At 47.3% G+C, this 25,984-nt stretch overlaps 1 protein-coding gene across 7 annotated transcripts in view; it reads left to right on the plus strand.

The window, feature by feature from the left end:
• Positions 1–235: 235 nt before the first annotated feature.
• Positions 236–25,984, plus strand: part of ARHGAP17 (Rho GTPase activating protein 17) — a 41,821-nt gene continuing 16,072 nt past the window's right edge. For all 7 annotated transcript variants that reach the window (XM_050317141.1, XM_050317140.1, XM_050317143.1 and 4 more), the window contains exons 1-6: positions 236–359; positions 19,645–19,684; positions 23,272–23,376; positions 24,156–24,232; positions 25,343–25,454; positions 25,652–25,728. In XM_050317141.1, coding sequence (XP_050173098.1) covers positions 307–359; positions 19,645–19,684; positions 23,272–23,376; positions 24,156–24,232; positions 25,343–25,454; positions 25,652–25,728 — 464 coding nt within the window. In that variant the 5' untranslated portion in view covers positions 236–306. The remainder of the gene's footprint in view (positions 360–19,644; positions 19,685–23,271; positions 23,377–24,155; positions 24,233–25,342; positions 25,455–25,651; positions 25,729–25,984) is intronic.

The raw sequence follows: 25,984 nt of genomic DNA on the forward strand, positions 1-25,984 counted from the left end.
CCCGGGGGTGCTCGGCGGTGCCGGCGCGGGGCTGGGGCTGTCCCGGGACGGGCGCCCCGAGTGGCGAGCCCGGCCCGGCCCGCAGGGAGAGCAGCGCCCGGGGCTCCCGAGAGAGCGCCGCGGCGGAGCGAGGCTGCCCCATCCGGGCCGCGGGCGGGACATCCGGGCCCGGGCGGGGCCGGTGCGGCGCGGCGGGCGGGGCCGGAACGGGCCGTGCGGGCGGCGCTGGGGCGGCGGCGGCAGCGGCGGGGCCGGGGCAGCCCGCGGGGAGCAGCGGCGCCGGGGAGCCCGGCAGCGGCCGCCGCCATGAAGAAACAGTTCAACCGCATGAAGCAGCTCGCCAACCAGACCGTGGGCAGGTGCGGGCCGGGCCGGGCCGGGCCGGGGGGCTCGGCGCGGGGAGCGGCCGCTCTGGGCCGGGGGCAGCGGGGCGGGGGGGCCCGCGGGGAAGCAGTGACGGGTCGCGCTGCCCTGGGCGGGGGGTCCGTCGGTCGCCGTGGTCTGTCGGTCGGTCGGTCTCCGCCGGCCCCGGGCGCTCCCCCTGCCCTGCCCGCGGGTCACACCAGACCTGGCTCTCTCGGGGGGTTCAGCAGAGCCCTGGGGGTCCCCGAGCCCCGCAGGGCCATTTGCATCGGGCTCTTCCTGTCTGGGCTTTGGCGGCTTTCGTTTCCTCTCTCTCCGCGTTAATACTGAGGTGTTGGGTCTGTTTCTCGCTGTTTCTCACTTTTAAGAAATGCTCAGGGAGTGCCTCCCCCAGGACTTAATTTTAAGAGAAGTAACAGGAGCCCTGTAGGTACAGTTGTCACCAATTTCCAGCTGTTGGAGTCTGGGAAGGATCTCGTTCTATGGAAGTAAATCTGTGCCCAGACACGTGAGCTGAATGTGCAGATATCACCGTGCTGGGTTTCTAGTAGAAGTCAGTATTTTCCCCTAGAAACTCTTCTCTCATTTTAGTAAAGATTTAATCTGAAAGCTTGCACCTATATTGGAAGTATAAACTGAAAGCCTGTACTGATACAGGGAGTATAAACTCATTTATTATCTGAGTATATTTTGGTGGCATCCTCTATAATAACTCCCTTAACAGGGTGTTTGTGTTCCTCGGGGCCCACACAAACCAGGGCAGGTGTGTCAGCTACTAAAGCCCAAGGAGTAAATTTTTAATAGGTTTGTTTTGCTAGGAAAAGGGAACAACTTCCCAGCCAACCTCCGTCCTTTCATTCCATAGCAACTAATGGGGTTTTTTACCTTGTTGGAGGGATTATTGGCATTCCCTGTTTGCATGTGTCAGCCCCACAGCCCCAAATCCCAAGGGGAATTTCGAGTAATCTGGGCTGTACTGAGTAGGATAAACAGCTTGGGCTGCTTTCTGCTTCCAGGGGAAAATCCCTCTGAACTGTGGAGCAGTGTTTGGAGCGGGGTGTGGGGCGAGGCTGGGCAGTGACCTTTGGCCATGGGCAGGTGAGGGCAGTGGCACCGTGGGGTGCTCAGGGTGTGGTGTCTGGGCAGGTTCTTGCTCACACAGCTGTGCCAGCGAGTCTGGGGTGCCCTGGCAGTCTGGGCATGCAGGATGGGGGGTTCCTGGTTTCGTTAAAGCACAGACAATGCTGTCATTGTTTTTCATTTTGAACTTTTTAAAATGATGCCTAGTCATGTGTTTTTATGAGCTTGATGTTAATTAATTGTGAATATTTCATATTACCTCCTTACATTTCACGTTCTAGGCAAGCATTCCTGCAGTCATCAGGGTTCTTGTTTCCTTTCCCAGAGTAAAACCATGTAGTGGGGACAAATTTTAACCGGTTTCACTTGCAAGTGTCAGGGCTGAGGCTTTCAAATTTGGTTTGAGAGGCACTGCAGGGCTCATGGAAGGCATTCAGTGGGATCTTGCAGGCAATATTATATGTTATATTGAGTTGGTTAAGTCATTTATTAGCTTTTTATACTGGGACAGGGTGAGGGGACAAGCCCTGCATAGAAGGACCCTCTAGTTCTGTAAGTGCTTGAGGAGGGGATGGCTCAGTGTTTCCAGACCCTGGATCCTTGGGGGATCCTGTAGAGGAATAAGCTGCTCCACAGGAGGAGCAGTCTGGGATCTGTGCTGAGGGGTCACGTCCCCCCCTGCCCTGGGGTGCTCAGGGATGTTGGGGGAGCTGCCCCCTCCCTGGGACATCACCTGCTGCTCCTGGGCTCATCTCTGACTGGCTGTTGTGTTTCCTGGAGGTGTGTTTGGAAGGGGTGTCTCCTGCTTTGCTTTTCCCCCACTCAGAGGTGTTTTCCTCACAAGTGGGGTGTGTGGAGAGCAGACACTTTCCTGTGGGGTCAGCAGAGCTTGGCTCTACCTGGGTTTGTTCCCTTCATTGAAGGGGTGTTTGAAATACTTCAGGGTTGAAGGGAGGAATGACACTGCCCTTCTCCCAGCCCGCTTCCAAGGTTGGCATCCTTGGCCTCGGATCCCAGATGTGTGATTTGGGATCAGGGAAGTAACACCTTAGTGTAGAAAAGATGGGCAAGAGCTCCATCAAAGCCAAGGAATGGCATTTGTGGGAAGCCTGTGAGTCCATGGATAGGATTATATGGAGTTGTGAAATACATGTAGGAAACTAATTAAAGAGGGGATTAGCTGAGTGGAACAGGATTCCACAATAATTAATAGATGTGTTAAATATTTTGCTGCAATTGTCTCGTGGATGTGGTTGGCTGCCTTGAGACAAGTGTTCAGTCTGCTGTTGAGGACTTTATATTTTATATATCTGCCAGATTTGTTGTCAGTGCTGCTGAGGGGAACAGCTCGAGCTCTGGGAAACCTAAAAAGTAAAATATCAGTTGCTGTCAGAGCGTGGGCCAGGTGACTGAGGCAGAACCTGTCACTGGAGGCGGCATCACAATTTTCTCAGGGCAGTCTTAGCTGGAGTAGTGACTGAATCTTGGGATGTTGGTGCTCATGCTACTGGGAAGGCTCTCTAATCCAGCCAGGATAATTCCCAAAAAGCAGGGCTGGGGTGTGCAGGTGAGCAGAGGCAGGGCTTGCCAGGGAATCATTAGTTCCACACGAGCTCAATTAATGCATGGGAATAAAGTGGCACCTTGCCCATGATAGGCACACAGCTGATCACCCAGAGGAGCCAGCTCAGAGCTGGCTTTGTCTTGAGCTACATCCCAAATCCAGCTGGAAACAGCTTGGAAGTTTTAGATAGGCTTAAAAAATAAACTGGGGAGGGAGTGGAGAAGAAAGGAATAACCTTAATTCTGAACTCGATGAATTTCAGGTGGTCTGTGATTCCTTAGAGGTCACGTGCTGGGGTCGCTTTTAATGGGATTTGTGTACTAATTGCTCTAAACCTCCCTCTGCTGTGAGGACCACGGCTCATATCCACTGAGAACAGTGGTGTGTGCAGGCTTGGCCTGGGCACAAGGCCCTGCGAAATGGGAGTTGTGGACTGTGTTTTAGTGCATGCTGTCTCACAGATCTGGGGAGGGGAGGTTCTCCCTGGTGTTTGTACCTGTCCTTGGGATGCTTCCTGAGCAAATCCTCACTCCAGCAGAGCAGCTGAGTGTTAGGCTCAGAAATTAAAGTAATTATGTGATGTATGATGTCAGCAAGGTAATTCTTCAGATATCTGTGAGTGCTTGTCTTAGCTTTCATCCCCTTTTATAAATAACAAAGGTGACAGATTTGATTAGAAGCTCAGGAATATTCTCCTTTATAGCTGCAGTCATCCCTAATGAAAATAAACCTTCAGAGCTATTGTCATCAAAGCTTTGCACTGATACACTAATAAGCATTTGAACTACATAGCTGAGTAATTTCCGTGAGGAATGAGCCCACAGAGGGGTCTGGATCGTGCTGTTTGCTCACAGAACTCAGGCTGGTAATTAATGGCATTTCAGGCTGTGACAGTCTCACACCAGTTGGGCTTCCCGGCCCCTGGGGACCAGCTGCTGCTCCTGTTGCCATCAGGTTCTTTTTCCACCTTTTATGTGCAGTCACCAGCGTACCATTCAGATTAAAATGATTCCAGACAACTGGTGTGGGAGGTTTAGGTCTGGTGAAGTCACCCAAGATCAGGCAGGTGGATATTCTTACTGCCTTTACTGGGAGAGATACTCGATCTGCCCCGAGGCTCTTGCAGTAATTCAAACCAGGGACAGGCAGCTCTGACTAATTAGAAATCTGGAAGAGATGCCTCAGAAAGCTCTGGTTTTATGCAAGAAGATGACTTACCATCCCTTCTGCGCTCCTTTCCCACTGTTCAAATACAACTCCTTGTGTACAAATAGGTTTTTCCAGGGCCTGTACTCCTGGCATTACTGTGACTCACACAGTACATGGCTTTTAATAGCTCATGTCCCGCAGAAAAGTTTCTGTGCTGAACTATATTTAGTGTTTCTTCAAGCCACTTGGCAATGTGTAAGTCTTGAGCTGGAATCGGAGTAGTTGTAACATAATTATTACATTAAAGCAAGTTATGTTAAGATGCCTGTTATTGGAATATTGTACAGGAGGAGCTGCCTCTGTCTATCTGTACAGGGAAAACCTACTGGAAAGCAATAACTTTTAGTAATGCTTCATGGAAAAGGGGAATGATCCAAATTGTTCCTTTTTTTTTCCTGACGAAGCATTATCCATTGATTCTAATCTTTCTCAGAAGCGTTCTGTGAATTGTTACTCAAGGAAAGTCTTTTACTTCTTCATTTTTTGTTGTCAGTACTTTGAAACTTGCTTTTTCAAAGCATTCAGGGTGGTAAAACAAGACTGCACTCATCTCTATTAAGTCCAAAATACTTTCATCAATATGACATTAACCCTACAGTGCCATTTAACATCAAAGAAGTTCTTCTTTAATGCTTTTCTAGTTCTTGTGTGGAAAAAAAAAAAAAGGAGCATGACCCCAGTGTTTGAAAATTTCTGGCTCACCCAAACATCCTTTAAAAGAAGTTAAAGTTGCTAAGTGTTATTTACTTGCAGTGCTTGTTGTCTTTGGCAAAGATATTTGAAAAAGGGGTAAACAGCATTGAAATATGAAATCTTTATGGCTAGGGCAGAGTCTGCTTTGTGCTTGGGCTTTAGGCTGGCATTTGTCTCCATCTGAGCGCTCATGAAAAGAAAAATCTCATTTCAGTGTTTGGAATCGTTATCTTAAGCATTTCCTGTTTATCTCCAAATGAAGTTCCAGGTCTCCTTAATTAGAAAAATTGCATGAGATCTCCGTGGTTGGAGCTGAATTCGGCGGTGGGTTCAGCGTGCCCCGTGGATTGAATGAGGGAGGTGTGTTCTGAGCAGGGCAGCTTTGGGGCTGCAGGCCGGGCTCTCAGGGCAGTGGAGGGGCTGTGGGTGCCAGAGCACTGGGATAGCAGCCCAGGAATCCCTGTGCAGAGGAACTCTGGGGAGTGTGGCTGTTGGACACCCAGCTGCAAAGGCTCAGTGGCCCCGGGCTCCTGTGGGCTCTGCAGAGGCCCAAAACTTGCCAAAGGGGTTCCATCCCAAAGGGAGCAAGGAAAGAGCTCAGCTACCCCGTCAACACAGCTCAGCCTCAGCAGGGTCAACAAAGTCTCTCGGTATCGGCGCATTTATCTGTTTCCTGCACCCTTTGGGGAGCTCTGACACAATGTAGTGGGTTGTGCAGCTCAGGAATTGGGTTTTTCTACCAGGACAAACTGCCAATTATAGAAGAACATGCAGCTATTATGTGTTCAGTTTGGGACTGCTGCTGGTGGGGAAACTTGGCACTGACTGGGATGTTTGGGACTTCATTATCGCAGTCACAAACAATATAAATCACACCATAAATGTAAATATATAGATACAGATTGGGCCCAGGCTGTGGTCCAGATTGAATTGGGGGGGGGTGTCTGTTAATCCCATCGATTAATGTCCCTTTCAAAGCAGATTGCTGAAGCCAAAGGAAAAGTCACCTGACTTTGCCTAAGGTGAGGACTTTGGAGAGACTTTCTTCAGTTGTTGTGTCTTGGTGGAAAGTTGGGAACAGGGTAGACCTGTGAGTCTGAACTGCTGCTCCTGGTGAGCAGCTGCATTGCTGTGCTGGAACCCCTGGTAGGTGAGAGGTTCTGGCTGTGAACAGAAAACAAAGCACCGTGTTCTGGCCTAGTTTTGGTGTTCCCTCTAAGTTTTGTGAAGGCAATCAGTTTATTAGGATCTCCTCATTCCTCAGAGACCAAGATGATCTTGTGTTTAAAGTCCAGGTCATTAAGAATTCTGAAGATTGGAAACATAAGAAATTATGTTGTGGTTTTAAGAAACTTCTTTCTCTGCAGAACTTGCACCCTTACAAGGGCAGCAACAGGTTTTAAATCAGTGAGTAAGGATCTGCTCAGCCCTCAGTTTTAAAGCCTCCTCGCTTGTGATCTTCTTCCAGACCACATGAAAACCTGGGAATGTCTTGCCTGGGCTGCCTCTGCCTTGCCCACGTCCAGGAGTGGTGAGGTGGGAAGGGTGTGGGGCTCAGGTATCCCGTGGGTGGCATTTCCCACGTGTGTCCTCACAGACCCAGCTCTGAGCAAGGGGTGGCTGCTGAGAGCACCAGGTCTTCCCAATATCCCATCTAACCCTGCCCTCTGGCAGTGGGAAGCCATTCCCCCTTGTCCAAAGTCCCTCTCCATGTTTCTTAATGGCCCCCTCAGGTCCTGGAAGGCCACAATTGGATCCCTCTGGAGCCTTCTCTTCAGAGAAGACTAAACAACAAACTGAATTTTGTTGACTTGAAGATACCTTAATAAAATGTTGTGAATTCCAGGGAACCAGATAAAGCCTGTTGGTCAGAAGAGAAAAGTTATATAATAACTTTGTGTCCGACTTGTGTGTCAAGTGCTGAGTGGGCAGTGGGTAAAATACTTGAGATTTTTGTGGCAGAAAAAGAAATTAAAAGATTGCAAACTCGGGGATTTGGGAAATATTAATTGTCCATTTGCTTGCATGTCCTCTTCTCCTTTGGCTCTGTTTGTGCTGCTGCTTGATGAAGCAGATGAGAGGACTGCTAAAATATTCCCACACAGACACTGTGGGATCTGTTCTGGCTGGATCAGCTTGGCCTTCCTATTTTGCTGGGGGTCAGGACAGCACGACAGGGATAAAGGGAGAGTCTGTCTCAGGAAAGCACTGTCTCACACTGCCTGAAAATGATGAATACAGCGTCACTTTGCTGTGCAGGGGTTTGTCAGGTGGTTTCAGGAGGTTTTGAGGGTCCAGGGCAGCAGGAAGGGTTGTGCCAGCCCTGGCACGCTGAGCCTGTGCCACAGCACGTAACCAGAGCCAGAGTCACCATTCCCAGCCAGACAGGGAAGCACAGGGAGCTGCAGGAGTAGGAAGGGGCTGTCCAGGGGGTTAGGTGTGTCCAGCATGGAGAGTTTGATGTGTGGCATACCAGCAGAATAGGGGAGGTAAAAATCCACCTGAGTGTGCTTTGGTGGCAGCTGCTCAGCCGAAGGCTCGGGAGGTGCCTTTTTTCCTCCTGGTACTTATTCATATAAACAAAACAGTCCTCATCTCTGGGGATGAAGCTGTGATTCCTTGATTCTAACTTGATCTGATGGTGGATCTTCAGAAGAAATAATTTTAATATCAGGTTATGCCCACAGTCAGAATCTCGAAATAGTAATGATTTGATCAGCTCAAATAGCTAGAAGTGATGTAACAGGCTGTTTCAGCCTGATGCTGTAATGGGATACACTTGGAATTGATGGAAGCAAATATATTTCTTAGACACTTGCAGGGTATTTTTAGGTAATGATAATGGAGCTGTGGCCAGAGCTGCTTTTCAGAGGTCATTAAATTAGCAATGATGAAATGCCAAATAACAGGATCTTTTTAGGATGGGGTTAAATAACAAGTGACTTAGTGTGTAAGATGTGTTTTCTAATATTGGGGACAGTTTCCAAAAAGAAAGGGGTTATAATTTAAATAACATAGCTCATTTTTTTTGGCATATTAGGAGAACCTCAAGCTTTAAAACATCTTGTGGCCTTGAGCCTGACTTAAGGCAGCAGTTGGCCATGGCACAGCTCTGACCTGAAACCTGTGGGAGTTTAATTAAACACCAATTAAACTGGGGAAGGAAGTCTGATTTCAGTCATTCAGAACTGAGTGCCTTCGCAGCAGTTGGTGGTGACACAGGGAGGGATTTTAACAGATCACTGTGCTCGATTCCCTTGTTTTTCAGGGCTGCTGGATTGTTACAGGTACCAGTCTTGAAGGCTTAATTGGATCTTTGCTGACACTGTCATGCCTCAAGCAGCACTGGGTGTCTGGACAAGGAGAAATAGGGAACTTGGGGAATCTCATTTTTAGCTGCAGTGTTGCTTTGTTGACTGGATTAGATCATTTTAATTAGATATTTCATCAGGAACTGCAGAGAAGGACAAGGAGTAATGGGTTCTAGCTGAAAGAAGGGAAATTTAGGTTGGATATACAGAAGAAATTCTCCCCTGTGAGGGTGGGCAGGCCCTGGCACAGGTTGCCCAGAGCAGCTGTGGCTGCCCCTTCCCTGCAAGTGTCCAAGGCCAGGTTGGGTGGGGCTTGGAGCAGCCTGGGCTGGTGGAAGGTGTCCCTGCCCATGGCAGGGAGATGAAACAGGATGAGCTTAAGGTTCCTTCCAACCCAAACCACTGTGTGATTCCATGATTTTGGTTTAAATTTATTCCTTAGCCACCAAATAGCCCGAGAAGCTTTGAGTTTGTAGTTGCTATTCCACAGCTGATCAGTAGGATACTGGAGCTAATCGTGTGTCTCTCACCAGGAAACGACTCCCCGAGCCTGGGCCAGCTGGGTGAGGTCACAAATGCTTCTCTCAGTGAGGTGGAGCCTTTTTTCCCTGACAGGGATTGTTTTCTGGTGAAGTTAATTGCATTGCAGTGTGACAGGAACATCCTGGAGTGACTGCAGCAGAGTGAATCAAAGAGCCAAGGGGTCTGCAGGTGCTGAGTGTGAGAAGGAGCAATAAAGAAGTTTTTTCTTTCTGTCTTAGCAAGTTGTCCTGTGCTCGAGATAGCTGCACTGACATTTTTGTATGCGTAACCTCACTGGCTGTTTCTCAAGATCCCAGTGACATTTCCAGAGTGAAAATTAAAATGAATAAAGGGAAGAGTGGTAACCTGTATGAGTGTGGCACAGACAAGGCAGGGCAGTGCTGGGGGCTCTGAATTCTGTTGTACACACAGGTACATACATCCTGGGTGACACAGTTTTAAGGCTACAAAAAGCTACTTCAGCCAGTGACAGGAAAATGACGTTCAAAGATGAGCCCTTTCTTAGAAGATAAATTGTCCCATGGGCAGGTTTCGAAGTCACAGCTGGGACATGGCTGTGGAAAGTACAGCAGTTGTTCAAATTCAGGCTTTTGGCATCTATAATTTAATCAAAAAGCAATTGTTAGGAAATGTCAATCCCCTCGTTAAAAGTTATATTTTCTGTAGAAAATGGAGCTAGAAGGTGGTGTTTTCACACGGAAAAATCAGCGTGTGAGCTGAACTTGCAGCTCGTGCTTGGGCCGAGCGTTCAGCTGGTCTGCCCTGCTGCAAGGGGATTTAACACGCAGATTAAGTGTTCTGAGCTGGTGGTTTTTATACGAATGGAACAGCAGGATAAAGTAATCCTGGTTTTGTAACAGCAGGTCCAAGCGTGTGTTGAAGTGCAGGATAATAACCGTCGATTAGCGCGAGGCTCCCGCTTCCTTCTCTGAAATCCAGGGGTTGAGTTAACTTTCGGTTTCGTGCTGGAACTGCACGAAGCCTCGTGGCAGGGTGGGAATGGCAAGCTCTGCATGTTGGACACGTCGGTGTGCTCTTGTGTTTGCTGTGTCCAAGCAACACGAAAACAGGCAGCTGTGTCCAGGCCGCGGTCCCGGCAGGGGCTGAGTCGGCTCACGCGTGGGGCACGCCGGGCTCAGTCACGCTCCTGCCTTCCTGTCGGTGAAACATAATCAAGGGCTCAGCCATTAATTGTTAATCATGGCCCCGCTCAGGAAATCAGTGCCAAGGCTCTGTTGTGAAATCATGGGCATAGGGAATAATCCCTGGTTTGTCACTAGCCTAGGAGCTGTTTTTATGTAACTTCAGGTCCCTGAATTCCCTTATAGTCTTTTTACTGTTGTTTCAAAGCTCCCAGCTCCTTTCTGCAGCCTAACTTTCTATTCCTGCTTCATTGTTCTGCCTTTTCTGCGTTTCCTTGTTTTGCTTCTTGTGCTGATTCAGTTTAGTTCCTTTACCAAGGCTTTCTCTTGCCAGTTCTGTGAATCCCCAAACTTTTAGAGACCTGGCAGGGCAGTACATTAAATAAGAGCAGCATTACCTTTGGTGAAATGGTAATTTCTGCACTGGAGATTTTTTAACTCTCATGCAAGGTAACAACATGTGGCTGAAATCCTTGAATCCCAGAATGGTTTGGTTTGGAAGGGACCTTAAAGCTCATCCAGTCCCACCCCCTACCACAGGCAGGGACACCTTCCACTAGCCCAGGTTGCTCCAAGCCCCGTCCAGCCCCATCCAGCCTGGCCTTGGACACTTGCAGGGATGGGGCAGCCACAGCTTCTCTGGGCAACCTGTGCCAGGGCCTGCCCACCCTCACAGCGCAGAATTTCTTCCTCATACCTAACCTATTCCTACCCTCTGTCAATTTGAAACCAATTCCCCTGGTCCTGTCAAAGTGCAAAAAACCAAACAAATGTGCAAAAGACAGCCATGGTTTTTTTAGCAGTTCAGTGAATTTTGTTCATTCTTGTAGTGCATATTTTTCCTATTCAGACATGTCTGTGCTGTAAAAAGTTTGTCTGTGCAAAAGGCAGTGCTGCTTCTTGAAGTCTTTGCCAGGGATTGACAGTGCAGGACTTCTGGGTAAAGAAATCATAAAGTTTAAAAATGTCTTGAGTTGGTGGTGGCAATCTACCTGTTTTATGGCTAAAGTGGAAAGTAAGGTTCTATTTGGCAGTTCAGATGTTTCAGGTTGTTTTGGTGGGGTTTTTTATTCTCAGCAGTGGAGGAGTTCTCATGTCAGCAGGTGGTTTCCAAGGGGACTGGACTTTGCTTAAATGTAAAAGCTACCAAACCCACATGTAGAGGATCCATGAGCAGTCCTGTTATCCAGAGCCATCAGCTGCTGCCTTGGCTCTGGACAGCCCTACACCTGCATCAGGCTCTGCAGCACTGCCTGGATTTCTGACCAGCCCTGATTCTTGAGCTGCCCTTCCACTTGTTCCTCCTCCTCTGTGCTTTGCATCTTTGGTTTCTGACTGGAAAATGGGTTTTATTCCAAGCAGGTGAGTGTTGAGGCAGCTCAGTTTGAGCTGCTCATGGAGATGCTCATGCTGGGCCTGGGAGATGGAGCAGGAAGAGGAAGGATACAGCCACTTCTGTCAGCAGCTCTGCCAGCTGATGTCACCTCTGGTAATGGAATGTTGGCCCCAGGGTGCATTTCATGATCAGTTTAAGCTGATTTTAAGTAGCTGCTGTTGCTGAAAGGGACAGATTTCCCTTGTTCCTGCCCAGCCTGTGTTGATCCCACCTCCCCTGCCCTCGGGCTGGCCAAGGAGAGGGCCAAGACAACAGGGAACCAGTTTCTTGTATTGCATGTGCTTCCAGTGTGAGCTGCTGCTGATGCAGGAGAGGCGTGTGAGGACCTGCACCTGAAGGTTGGGGAAGGACTGCTGCAGGCAGGGCTCCTCAGAGGAGACAGGCTGTGGGCAGTGTGTGAGGGGGAATGCAGCACTTGCTCCTCACCATGGGTTTGATGTGGTGGTCACTGGAGCTGGCCCAAGGGTGGGCTGTGGAGGGACGAGGTGGGCAGCCCAGGAGGGAGGTGGCTGCAGGATGATTTAAGGTTGCAGGATGATTTATGGCTGCTGCTGCCCCCATTTCCCCTTGAGCTGTGCCCTGAGTGCTGCCAGAGCACAAAGCCACCTGGGAACCCCCGTTCTGGCAGCACCCACGGTTGTCTTGGCACACAGGGGTTGTAAAATTACACCTGAGGTTAAGGAATAATTCAGTAATTACTTAAGTTGCTTTCTGCTTGACTGTGTCCTCTTTCAGAATTGTACCCAGCTAATTTTAGATTAAATGATTTTGTACAGGTAAAAAGTTGTTGCCTTCTTGTAAGGGAAAGACCTGGTGTGAAAATAATTCTGTAACATGAATAAATACTGGGCAGTTCAACATTAAAACCAGTTACTTAGCAAGACATGGTGTGGGGGTCTCTGTATGCATTTTTAAAATAAATATTAATTATTTATATTAATAAACTGACATGTTTGGAAATTTCAAGTTCTGTAGTAGAGTGTAACATGAGAAACGTTTATTGTAATACTTAAGGGGTTAAAGCAAGGCATAGGAAATACATTATGATAGGATAAGCTTAGAAAGTTCCCGGTGTAGCTTAGCTTTGTCTCAGGTTCTTTAGGGTTTGTTATCACTAATTTATGACAGCTTGTCATAGGAGTTTTTACTCTGGGGAACAGAACACGAGACCACTGCTGGATTTCATCCTGCCTGGATTTGAGCAGTTAGAATGTTTAATCCCCTGCAGCAGCACTTTGCCTCTCCTTCAGAAGTTAGGAATACTTTCATAAATCAAATGTGCTTTTTTAAAGAAACCCCGTTGTTATATTGGCCTGACAGACACTGGGGGGAGAGGTTTAGGGTTTTCAAAGTCAAAAAGAATAAGAGGAGAGCTTTAATACGACTTTGCCCATGCTATGAAATAGCAGGTTAGCAATCAGGATCTGATTTGCTGGGACAGTATTTCACTGGAAGCACTGAATTGTAAATTTGTATTTATACCCAGAAGTTGACAAGGTATTGGACTGATCAGGCTGCTCTCTGAATCATCACATCCTCCCTCAAGCCAAACTTTAAATGTGGTTCTGCATTTAAACCACAATTGTATTTTTGCCATATAGAAAGTTCAGCTTAAATTCATCTCAAATTTGCAGTGCTGTGGCTGAAAAGTATCTGCCTAGGTTTGAAACGTAGACTTAACTGTGTGAACAGTGTTTTTGTTGAACTACCCCATATTTGGTGTAATTCTCAAGATCTAATATTGAAAACACTGCCATGTGTGTTTTACAAGAAGGCTGTGCAGGGCCTCACTGTCTCTGTGAGAGTGGCCTGAAAATAGGATTTGGCTTGAGCTGTGGCTGTTCCAAAGAGCTAAATTTGCTGCCTCGCTCGCAGAGGAGCCTTGGATCCATCTCACCGAGGCAGGGATTTCAGATGCACTAATGTGAACGGTCTGTCATGGGTTTCCCTGCACTGCACAGGAACATTCCAGCTTCCTTCCAGCACGACTGTCCCCCTAAAGCCTGCTCTGCCTTTCCTTAGAGCCGGCAGCTCCGTCTGCCCCGGCCACGGCTGGGATTGCAGCAGGAGCAGAGCTGCAGCTTCTACACTGAGTGACCAAGCACAGTTTGGTGGGGAACTCTGGAGAAACTCGAGGAGGAAGACAAAGGAGCAGAAATCTTTATCTGTTTCTTGAGGCCTGAACTGTAGTTTTGCAGCCCCGAGGTGTCTGGTGCCTTGGAGGTGATGCACTGGTTTGTTTAAAGCCATTCCAAAGGACTGGAAGCAGAGAATTTGCAGCTGGTGGGTGAGTTCCCAAACAGCAGCCTTTGATGTGATTCTGAAGCATCTGTTGTCACCAGATTTACAATGAAATCAATTTTAATACTTGTACAGAAGTTTATATTGTTGGTTTGGGTAAAAAACGGGGGTAGGAGGCAAACTGAAAGTCATACTGGTGACTGGTTGTGTGTGGTGTTCCCTAAATACTAATGCTGAAAGTGGTGACTGTCATCTGACAGTTTTCTCTGAGTTATTTTTAAACATTTTAAAACCACTTCAAAATGTTGATACTTACCTTGGGTTGTGCTGGCTTCCTTTTGAAAATATTAGCACAAGGGCAAGCACAGGGAGTGAGCTGGTGGTCCTGAAACACCTTGGAGCTGTATTTTCTATGAAGTTTGTCTTGGTGAGCATTAAAAAAGCAAACCTTTTTGAAGGGCAATTGCCATCTAATGCTGGATTCCTTGTTTTGGAACAGAGCTGCTGATTCTTGCATTTTTCCTGGCAGCAAGTCCTGCCTATTGTATGTGGAAAGCCAGGCAGGACGTGCTGCCAGCCCCGCGAAGGTGCTCCGAGTGTTACCTCACCAGCGAGCTGAGCTGGTTACTCCTGGTAACAAACACAGGCTTTGTTTGAGGAAAAACCACCCAGCAGGGAAGGCTGGCTTTAGTTCTGTCTCCTGTGTCTGGTGGATGTGTCCTGCTTCCAGTGAAAGCTCTCCAGAGTTCGGGATCGGGGACTGGTCGCTGCCCTCCCGTGGCATCACCTCTGCCAGCGCCACCGCCCAGCTGAGCGTGAGTCAAGGTTCTGTTTCCACAGTGACATTTCAACTGAGTCACTTCTTCTTCTGGGAATGGCCAAGTTTTTATGGCTCTTAGGTCAGGTTTGCCCTTGTTCCTTCCTGGTTCGCCTTTCAGGAGTGTGGATTTCATGGAATGACCCGGGTTTGAAGGGACCTTAAAGTTCATCCAGTCCCACCCCCTGCCATGGGCAGGGACACCTTCCACCAGCCCAGGCTGCTCCAAGGCCCATCCAACCTGGCCTTGGACACTTGCAGGGATGGGGCAGCCACAGCTTCTCTGGGCAACCTGTGCCAGGGCCTCCCCAGCCTCACAGCCAAGAATTTCTTCCCAATATCCCATCTAACCCTGCCCTCTGTCAGTGGGAAGACATTACCTCTTAACCTGTCACTATGTGCCCTTGCAAAAAGTCCCTCTTGCAGTGGTTCTGTAGCTTTGACCTGCCTTGGAGATCAACCCCTGCATCAGGACTGATGCCCAGGTGATGGGTAGGACCAGTGATATCCCAGATATTGTTTAGCTGAAGCTTTGTTTTTTCTAAAGTCTCCAGTGGAGATTTTAGTGGAACCCCTTCATTTTATACATGGAAATGTAAATTCTTTCCTCGTGGAAGATAAACACTGTTATCTTAGGAATTCCCATCTGCTGTTTCCAGATGTGGCCTGAAAATGTGAAGGAGCTGCAAAATGACCAAGTGAGGGGGCCAGTTTTAAACCCATGGGGTGGGAGCTGTTCTGCCCACCCTGCTCAGGGCTGAGCCAGGCCTTGAGCTGCAGCAGAGCCTGGCATGCTGGGCTGGGCTTTGGGCTGGGCCAGAAGGAAGGGAAAATAAAAAGAATTATACCATAGAATACATGAGAGGGTGACTGGGGGCACATGCAATACATTTTTAAAATATCACAGTAGTCTAAGTTATTGCAATTAACGTGTCTAGAATAAAAAAAAAAGAGAATCTTTCCTCTGTAAAACCCAGTGGTTTTTATTTGGAGTGAGTTAAGGCAACTGTTCAGGCCATGCCATCCCCAGGCAAGAAATGGCACCAGCTTTGATGTTCCATATCATATTTCATGTCAGCACTCACTGTCTTGAAAAGAAGATTTGCTTGCAGAAAGCAGAGTTTTGTTACAAAGGACAGTTTCTCAGTGTGGTGGTAGCACAGAGTGCAGAGCCAGCTCTGCTCGGGGTCCTGGCTGTCTCTGAGGAACCTGCTGTTCACGTGCTCCGAGCCTGCCCTGCCCTTTGGTACCTTCCTGCTCCAGAGCTGTGTTTGCCTCAAGGGTGAGCTTGGGGAGCTGATTTGGCTGAAAAGCAGCTGTTTCTGTCACATTATTCCAGTTATTATATCCCAGCTGAAGCGGTGGTTGTATCCGTGCAGGAGAGGAACAGTGAAGACGAAAGGAGCAGCTCGTGGAGCTCTGCACAGTGGGTAGGACTGTGTGAAAAGCAGTTTAAAAGTGCTGGTTTTAGGGAATTCAGTAGTTTTATCCTCTTTATTCATTAATGGGGTGATTATAAGCATAACAAAAGGATTGTTCAGTTTTGTTTTTACAATCAGCCTTTTAAAATATGCTGCTGACTTTTACTTAAGACCTTGGTACCAGTTGATTCACGTCAAGGTTCTGGTGTTGGAGCAGAGAAGCTTCAGTTCTCAGAAACCTTCTTTCCCAGGGGCCCAGCTCTGTTCTGCTGCAGTGGAGCACGGCCAGCCTGGCAGATATTTTGGATGTAGGCAGCTGAAGGCCCATGTGCTGCTGCCGTGGTAGTTTGGGATGTGTGCCCGGTCCGGCATTCCCGGACTGCTGCTCGTGCTGCGCTCTGTCCCATCTGCCAACACCACCTCTGACACCTCTGGGAACGCCACCTCTGTCACCAGAGGTGTTGGAGGCTCTGGGCTGGCCAGGTCCTGGTTTTCCTGTGGATCCTGCCCTCCAGAGGCACAGGGACAGCTGATGACCGTCCCAGTCCGGCGTGCTGGGGCCCGGGAGGGGCTGGGGCAGGGCGTGCTTTCCCCATTAGTAATGGCTTGGAGGGACCTCATTTTGCAACCCAGAATTAACTGTTTGGGCTGTGTGGAGTTCAGCTCTGGGAATGTAAACAGCCCTGGCTGGAGGCTGGGCTTCAGAGGCTCAGCTTGGGATGGGCTGGGCTGTGCTCAGGGTGTCTCCTGGGGGAAGCTCCAGTGGAGGGTCTCCAGGCTGGTGGCCAGAAGTCAGTGCTGCTGGGCTTGGGAGAGCCTTTGGGAACACTCTGCTGCTCAGTCTTGCAGTTCTCAGTTCTTGATTCTAGAAGGATTTCTTCATCGCTTCCATTAGATAAGATGCAAGTAAGCCCTATCAAGGGCTGAGGACAGAAGTTTGGTGGTGAAATTGTTTTTTTCTAGAAGTTTGCTGATTCCCTGGTTAGCCAGCAGAAGGAATTAGCATCCCACAAAGCTGCAGTTGGGTGTAAACTTTAAACTGGTCATACCTGTAATTCCGAGGGTGGCAGGTCCCTTTGATGGTTTGCTGCTTCCCCTGCCCAGAGAGGAGATGGGCCGTGCTGCTATCACAGGGTTGCATTTTCTCCTTCGTGGTTGTGATCACTGAAAAACAATATTATTTAGTGGCTCTCTCTTGGCTTCCTCATTAAAGGTGGAATGTGGGCCTGCAGGAAGGGTGAGGTCTTCCCTTGCTGCACTTCCGAGCCTGACATCATCATCAGTGGCTGTTCTGATCCGCCTGGGCTGGCCACGCTCCTACTGCCACCCAGGGCTGGGAGAGCATCCCTGATTCCAAAGACTTGTCCAGTTGGGACTTCAGAGCCTTGACAAACCGGTTCAGTGTACAAACAGTGCTAAAGAGAAATATATAAAATTATTTTGCACTTCATATAATGATCCATAGTCTGTGGGTAGCCAGATTTAAAATGGGAACAAAGTTTTGCTAGCACAGTACTGGGCTGTCATTGCTTTTCATTCCAATGGACATAATTTCCCAGGAAAAAGGAAGGAAAGGAGAAATCTATTCATGATTCTAAAGTTGTATGGAAGCTCTATTCTGTGTGATGGGTTTTTCATTAATAGTGTGGCTAAAACCATTCAAAACCATCCAGTAACTTTATAGTAGCCTAATGAAAGGTTCTGTACAAAATGCATTGTGTGATTCCCAGGAGCTAAAAGTGAATTTCCAAAATCTTGTAGTCATTTGCCTGTTGTTGCAGGGTGGGAGGAGTCCCTGGAGCTGTCAGTGAAGGGCTGTTGCTGTGGCATCAGCAGCTCTGCGGGTTAAGGATGTGCACGTACCCAGCTCTGAGGGCTCGGGAGCTTCTTAGAAGTTGTTTTGAATTGCACCACCCAGGGTGGCTGTTTAATTTCCCAAACTGCTGGTTGGGCTCAAGCTGGGCCTTCTGGTCTGTCAGATCTTGGCTCTGTGGTGCCTGTTCTGGAGCACGTCAGGGTAAGTGTGTCAGCACCGGGGGGAACGACCTCCTGGAACGCCTCTAATCCGCCTTTCCCTGGATCAGACAGGGCAGAGGGAGCTTCAGCTGTGGAATGGGGATGGACAAACCTGTTGCTTTCTTTTCTTAAACAGATTTCTAGGCAAAAGAAGGAAACTGAGACCTGGACATCAGAGATTCACAGAATGGTTTGGGTTGGAAGGGACCTAAAGCTCATCTCGTTCCACCCCCTGCTGTGGGCATGGACACCTTCCACTAGCCCAGGTCGCTCCAAGCCCCGTCCAACCTGGCCTTCCAACCCAACCCATTCCATGATTCTCCTATCGAACCAGTTAGCTGACATGTGCAGTAGCTGCCACTTAAGGTGAGATCAAAATCTGTTTAAGAATGTGCTGCTGTAACTGGGCTGTTCTTACAGCCTAGTGCTGCCATGGAGTTTCTGGTTGATTTTTCAGGGCTAAGAAAATAAAAATAAATAATTGCTCTCTAACAGGATGTAATTTTCATGACACAAAATATTTCTGTTTGGGTGAGAGAAAAGTGTATCAATCTGGTTAGTGTTTTCCTCAACAATTGAATATTCAAGCACTGTCAGAGTATTTCAGGGGCTTTGGTCTGAGTCTGGTTGCTGTTTTGAGCATTACTTTATTCTGGTATTTAATTATTAAACACCTTATGGTTCACAAGTAGTTCAAGCAGATAATGTGCCATGAAATTGAAGCCAAATGCCTTAAAAACATGAACCCCAACCTGAAGGAATCTTGTCCTTGGAGGTGTTTTGAATGTTCAGCTGATGGAGCCTGATCAGGAAAATGAGCTTTCTGTTTGAGCCCAGGCTTGCAGTGACTTCTTAAACAGATTGAGCATCAGATAAAGTCTGTAGGAGCTGAGAGACTGTGACAGCAGGGAGGGGAAACTCTGGACAGGAAGAAGGAGTCCCAGAGTCCCTGTGAGGGCTCTGTGGTGTAAAGATGCAGTAACAGTGAGCAGTGTAAGGGATCAGGGACAGCTGGATCTGTCATTGTGGGATCGAGCACTGTTATAGCCAGTGAGCCAGCAACAAATAAATCTGTGTCCACATTAAACAATTCAAAGTTTATGTGTAAACTGGGATCAGAAGAAGGTGTGGAATTGTGTGTGTAAAGGTTGGAGTAGGTTTGTAGCGAGTGAGAGTGTTTTGTCTGGAAGTGTGTGTAAGTATTCAGCATTTTTCTGTCTAGGCCTTTTCTGGGAATACCATTAACTTCTGATGAGCTTTTTAAGTACCAAATCTTCTCTATTGTTTTAGTATTCTGGAATTCAGCAAAGTGAGGCAGCGGGAGGTTTGTGGTGAAGGCTGTGTGTGTGTGGGGAGGTTAAGAGAAGGTTCAGGCTGCCATTTCCACTGGTTGCTGATGCACAAAGCTCTGCAGTGCTCAAATACGAAAAGGTGAAGGTGCCTCTCCTGCTTTCCTCATGTCTTTATATTCCTTTACATTCAGGTGCATTGATAGAACATGATTTCAGATGGATTTACAACATGGAGTGAAACTCCAGCTGCCTCAGTACACCTGTGACTCAGGTTCTGGTGTGCTCTGGGTTAATCCATGTGCAGCTGGAAGTACCACGCAGAGCTTGGTGCAGAGGATTTGTGCTGCAGGCTGTGGATTCCAGGAATTTCAGGGTTTCCCAAACTCCCTGTACTGGGAACAAGGGCTGTGTGTGACATGGTGAACATGGGGGTGTTTCCAGCAGTGGTTGTAATGGGGTTGTAGCTTGGAACTGAGCAGGTTTTCTTGGAATTGGTGAGGCAGTCTTTGACCCTGAACTTGCCACTTGTCTGACAGTGTCTTTTGTCCTCCCCTAGGGCTGAGAAAACAGAGGTGCTCAGTGAAGACCTGCTGCAGGTATTGTAACACGCTTACTATGTATTTTTAAGTGCTCCTTGTGAAGTTTGAGCCTTCTGAGGATTGTGGAGTACCTAGTGTGGGGATAAAATACTGCAGGTCAGGGATAGAAACCTGGATGTCTTTGACTTCTCAGCACATGAAAAAACTGGGGATACATTTTGAATAAAAAACCTCAGTACTTCTGTTTCTGAATCCAATCATGTGGCTCGACACAGTGAAGGAGGAGCCATTTTCTTTTAATTAGATGAATGAGTTTAATAAGCTCCCAAACCATTGGTGCTTGCCAGTCTGTGGTGGAGGGTGAAGAAACTCTGACTGGGCACAGCAAGTTTCTGTCCTCACTTCTGTTTCTCTTGAACAGGTCAACTGGGCCTTAAGAGAAGTGGCAAAAAACCCATGCCAACTGCTTGCTAGTAGAGAATGGCACTTTATTTTCTTAAAGTCTGTTATTGCTTATTGTCATAAGTGTACAAATCCTTCTTGTTTAGCTTCTGACGATAAATAAATGTATAAATGTTTCTTATTTAGCTTGTGATATTTGTTCTCACATTTGTCACACTGACAGTTGATTTGTTTGCAGACTTGTCATCTTTGTGAAAGGATATCATTTCATCAAACATGACTTCCACGGTGGAATTTTAGTTGCAACTGTCAGATTAACAAGGGTGACTGATTACATGGAGCAAGTTTAAATACAACCTTGTCCTACATAGTTTTCTTCCTCTGCTTCCTTTATGAAAGCCTTGTAAAGACAACACAGATCGGTGAGGGCAGGCTGCTCTCAGCTGCTGCCGGTCCTCCAGTGTGCTGGTTATTGCTGAGGAATTACAAAGCATCTCAGTATGCCTGAGGTCAGGACCTGTACATGGAGCAGGCAAGCCAAAGAGATGATGCAAGTGCTTCTAGTTCAGATCTCTCCAGCTGCTCAGGTTCAAGGAGAAGATGAGGGAGCCCATCAGCCTTCCAGCTTGAGTTAGGCACATGAAATCACAGCATCAGTCAGAGTGGGTGGGTTGGAGGGGACTTCAGAGCTCATCCAGTGCCACTCCCTGCCATGGGCCTGGACACCTTCCAAGCCCCATCCAACCTGGCCTTGGACACTCCCAGGGATGGGGCAGCCACAGCTTCTCTGGGCAACCTGTGCCAGTGTAATGGTGAAATGAGCTGACCTGAAACATTTCACCCCCTTTTCAGGGGACTGCTTTGTTTAAACTATAAATACCTGAGCAGTTTGACAATACTATTCTTCTTTTCTGAGCAGATGTACAATGAAATGACATAAAGGATGTTAAACACCTTGATAGCCTGCAAGGGCCCATCTGTTTTCTTGCTTAGCTGCAGAATAGTAACAAGAAGTGAAAGCCAAAAGCTCTGCTGCTTGTTGCCAAAAAAATTTTGCAAGCAAGGCTTTCCCAGGCCCTGAGCAGCCTGGCTACACCCAAGTGGAAGAATTTACTCACTTGTTTGTTTGCTCTTGGGGGCTTGTGGAGGGGCAGGAGGCTCTTATCTAACCCAAGAGCTTGGAAACGTGGTGCTGCTCTCTTGATAAACATGGTTCACAGTTGGGCTCTTTTTATATTTAGCTCAAGCTTTGCCTCAGGATTGTCATGGTTTTTTTTGTTCTGTTTTCTGAAGGGTTGTGCTCCATTTCAAGTGTCTGTTAAATGTGTTCCTGTCTGAAGACAAGGGATATAATTCAGTACTGAAAGGGATTGTACAATAGCCCCACTTTCTGGCATGGCTTTGTAGCAGATAATAAAGCAATTGTGTGATGTTCTGCACTCTGCAGATGCCTTGAGGGGACAGACAGCTTGGCCTGTGGGTCACATTGTCAGTTCAAAGGTGGCTTGAAGGAGATTAATGTCCTTTATGGTTTTCCTGACATCTTTGAACTAAAAAGCAGATCAGAGAGGAGAGTGTATTATCGTGAAGTTCTGGGGTCACGTTCCTCCTATCAGTCATCTGCCCTTTGAGTCTGACATTCAGGGTGCCTGGAAAGAGGCTGTTGGGAATGTGTGTGCTCCAGAGTCTTTCTAAGGAGCATGAGCCACCATCCAGGGCTGCTGGGATCCCTGAGGTGCTTCAGGTACAGGATGTCACCATGTGTCAGGTGTGGAAAAACCCTGTGCTCAGTATTCTAAGAATTCTTAAAAAAATGTAATTCTTCCATAACTAGTGGAATGTTTAGAATGTGTTGGGGGTATTTTTTCCCTGTGAGGGTGGGCAGGCCCTGGCACAGGTTGCCCAGAGAAGCTGTGGCTGCCCCATCCCTGCAAGTGTCCAAGGCCAGGTTGGATGGGGCTTGGAGCAACCTGGGCTGGTAGAAGGTGTCCCTGGTGGAAGGGGTGGCACTGGATGGGCTTTGAGGTCCCTTCTCTAACCCAAACCATTCTGGGACTGAGGAATTTAATTTTGAAGATAACACAACAGTACACCACAAACAGTATCTCCATATGGACTGGTTTTTAGCTGGACTTAATTTTGAAATTGTTGCTCCATGCTCTGTAAATAAAAGACGAAGCCTTGTGCTTTCAGAGCAGTCCCTGAGCAGTTTGTCTGTACCTTATTTTACTCTTAATAGATTTTTCCTGAGCTTTTTGAGCACTTCAACTTGGATTCGTCTTTCCTCTTGAAAATATAACTGAAGTGATTTTAGAGCTGCGACAAAAACTGGAATCTGTTCAGATTAGTTCTAGAGATGAAATGTACTTCTTTTTCCTTGCTTTTTAAATAGAATCCATTCCAAAGGGCCTCCTGTTATTCTTGGTGAGTCATCAAAATGCAGATAAACAGCATTCTTTGGGTGCTGTGCACAGAGGCTCAGTGCCATGAGCAGTTCTGTCCCACTGCTCATCACTTTGTTTGCTTTTGATGTTCTTTGAAATAAAATAGTCCAAATTCTTTACTTAAAATCCCTTAAAAGAACAGTTTACCATACCTATATTTGTCATATTCACTGGCTGTGTATTAAGCCATGATTGAATTATATGGTGATAAATAGAACTCTTGTTTGTGCTTTGACACTTATTTTTTTAATTACATATCCCTTTTGAATCCCATAAGTCTCTCCCTGAAAATACTGTATTGCTCATCATGTAGGAGCTTTGTCCTTGTGTTTAACAGGCAGGGAAGGATATGCAGGAGGAAACCTAGAGTACAGTACACACTGTGAATGAGCTGTCAGACATGTCTTCAGCACCTCCTTTACAAGGTCACAGTGAAAAACTGAGTTTTCCCCCTAAATTAGTGTCTTAGATACCTGTGTGTGCCATTCATCTCAGATGGCAAGTGTCAACCTGATTCCTTTGGCTGAGATGACAAGTAGGGGCCATGTTTTCTCCGTGCTGTGAGCTCTGACTGAATTGCTGTGCCACTGAGGAAAAAAACAATTTAAATCTCTGTCCTAGCATTTTTGCTGTCGGGCACTTCTGCTAAGCAGCTGAATTGTAAGCTGGAGAATTTGAGAAAAATGCAACCCAGAGCAGAGTGTGGTGCAGGGGGAAGGTTTTCTGCTGAGGCCAGGGAAATAACTTCTGTTTTCTGTTTGGTTTTCTCTTCCTCCCGCGCCCCCCCGGGCCCCTCAGATCGAGAGGCGTCTGGACGCCGTGCGCTCCGTGTGCCACCTCGCGCAGAAGCGCCTGATCGCGTGTCTGCAGGGCCAGCATGGCACGGACCCCGACAAGAGACACGTAAGTGCAGCTGCCTTCCCAGGCTGGGCTCAGCCAGGGCTGGCCCTCAGCTCCAGCAGGGCTGCTCTGCCCCTCCTGAGCCAGGGGAAGGTGAACTGTGCACAGTCAGCCCGGGGGCACGCTGGGAAACACAGCTGCAATTCCCATCCCAGCAAACAGCACAACCCTGCAGTGCCTTGGCAGTGCCAGGCACTCACTCATCTCTGCAGCCTCCTGAGTGCTCAGGGCTTTCAGGAGACACAGCTGAGAGGAGCTGCTCTGCAGCTCTGATCAAACTCCTCGTGTTTAGCGTTGCCTTTGGGGCACTGACACCTCTAGTTGACTGTAAATGTTTTTCTGGACACATTTGATTTCTACCCCTCTTTAGTGAAGCCATAGGTAGCTTTAGAACCAGAAATAATTAACATTCAAGTTTTCTCCTTTTATTGAGTAACACACACCTGAAAGCAGGGGCACACAGAATCTCTGGGAGAGAGAGGTGACAAGCTGGTTCCTTAAATGTCAAGTTAAAGCTGTTTATCTCTCTTTGGCAGAGATAAGTTTTGGGCCAGTCATTCCAGCTAAGACTGAAAAGAAAATATTTTTCAGAGTATCTGAGAACAGGAGTCTTCAGGCTTGAAATTTTCTGTGACTTGGCATTTTCTTCAAGTCCAAGAATGAGCTGCGTGTGTGTGGAATTGAAACCATATGGAAGAGGAGGAAAGCTTAGAGGGGATGTACTGGGAAAGCTGGAAAGAGTGACTAGCACTAAGCTAAGCACTGTTCCTTCTCTTCCATAGAAAAAACTTCCTCTAACAGCTCTGGCTCAAAATATGCAAGAAGGATCTGTCCAACTGAGTGATGAAACTCTGCTGGGGTGAGTGTTTGCCCTTCTTTGACTTGCAGTCTGACATTTTATTGCCTGCAGGGCTCTAATTAGAGACTCTGGGTGCACAAAGCCTGGTTTCAATGTAATGAAATTTAATATTCCCAGATTCCTGCTCTAATCCAAAGGGAGAAACAGTGAGCAAGCAGTTTTTCTGGAATGATTGGGGGGCAAGTTTTAGGCTGAATTGCATTCCAGAGGATTCTGATTCTCTGCTATCATAAAAGCTTTTGAGAATGGCTTTTATCCTGGTGGATTAGCAGAATTATTATCCCAAATTGAAGTTTAAAATGTGGTGTATTTTACAATGAAACTGCATTTTTATTATACTATGAACTGCATTCTGCAGGTTTGATTTAGTGACTTAAAACAATGCCAATTTGCATTAATGCTTCTAGTTTAAAATAATCCCCATTGAACTATCCTGGCAAAGTGATTATTTGCAATTGACAGGAAAGTGGCTGAAAGAAATGAACATCCCATATCCTGAATTCCTAGAGCAAGTGGGTTTCCTCATTGCTGATGGGAATTCTGATGGAGACAGTGTAGAGTGACCTTAAAAACCTTCGTGTGCGTATTTGTGAGTCACTGCAGGACACTGAAATGTGGACAAAACCCCTAGGGAATAGGGATTCTGCTTAGAACAGTCTTAAAATAAAGTTCACATCATGGGTTTGGAGCCTGAGACTGTTGCATATGGGATTGCTTGGCATTAGGGTGTGAAGACTTTCACATTAAAAGGGCTTAGGATAAAATGAAATACTTCATTGAGCAATTTTCCTGCATCTGGGGAGATGGAAGGATGGGCTTGGAAATAAATACTGACTTCTGTGCCTTTAGGGCTGGTATAATCACCTGGGTGTCTTAAAGCCTCCAAAATGTTGTCACGGCTCAGGAATTTTAGAAGACACAGGTTTGGTCACACCCCTGGCCTATCCCAGATTTGTCCAGGACAGCACAGAGCATTTGGGTTTATGCCACTGAGTGATGCTTTGCTTTGTACAGCACAAAACTTCCCAAAAGGGCCACCACTGCTCTGGTCTGAATCTTTCTTCTTCAGCCAATAGTAACTCACTTGAGCACTTCCTGTAATTCTTCAAGGAAAATGCTGGATACCTGTGGGGATGCAGAGAATAAACTGGCAATGGAGCTCTCTCAGCATGAAGTGCAGATTGAAAGAGAAGTTCTAGATCCACTGTGCCTGTTAACAGAGGTGAGTCACCTCAGCCTGACTGAAGGAATACATCTGGATTTGTGGATAAACTGGGCAAAAGGGGTTTCTCTCATTGCTAAGAATAAAAGTGGTTTAAGGAGCTCTGTGTGGTGAAAAGTGGATGTGAGGGCTACAACATGGACTTTATTGCAATGCACAATTTAAACATCAATGTGAGCCTCAAATTCTCATTTTAGACAGAGATCCCAAACATTCAGAAGCAGAGGAAGCAGCTTGCAAAGCTGGTGCTGGACTGGGATTCTGCAAGGGGAAGGTAAGAAAGAGTTTTAACTACTGGGTGCTTTTCTAATCACGTGAACTTCTTGTTGGCATCTCCTGGCATCTGATCTGGTACTTGCTTTTGAAATGCTGTTGTGTGCAGGTAATGCTTAGCTGAAAAGAGACAAACGTACGTTTAAATTGCACCAGAAAAGAACCCATGACTACTAGATCCAAACACAGTCAGGATCTTGGAGCTCTTATATGCCTATATAATTGGAAAAATGTTGGACATTCCTTTTCATTCCGGT

Source organism: Myiozetetes cayanensis, unplaced genomic scaffold (genome assembly GCF_022539395.1).
Source record: "Myiozetetes cayanensis isolate MyiCay16 unplaced genomic scaffold, myiCay2020 scf20-37, whole genome shotgun sequence".
Lineage (NCBI taxonomy): Eukaryota > Metazoa > Chordata > Aves > Passeriformes > Tyrannidae > Myiozetetes > Myiozetetes cayanensis.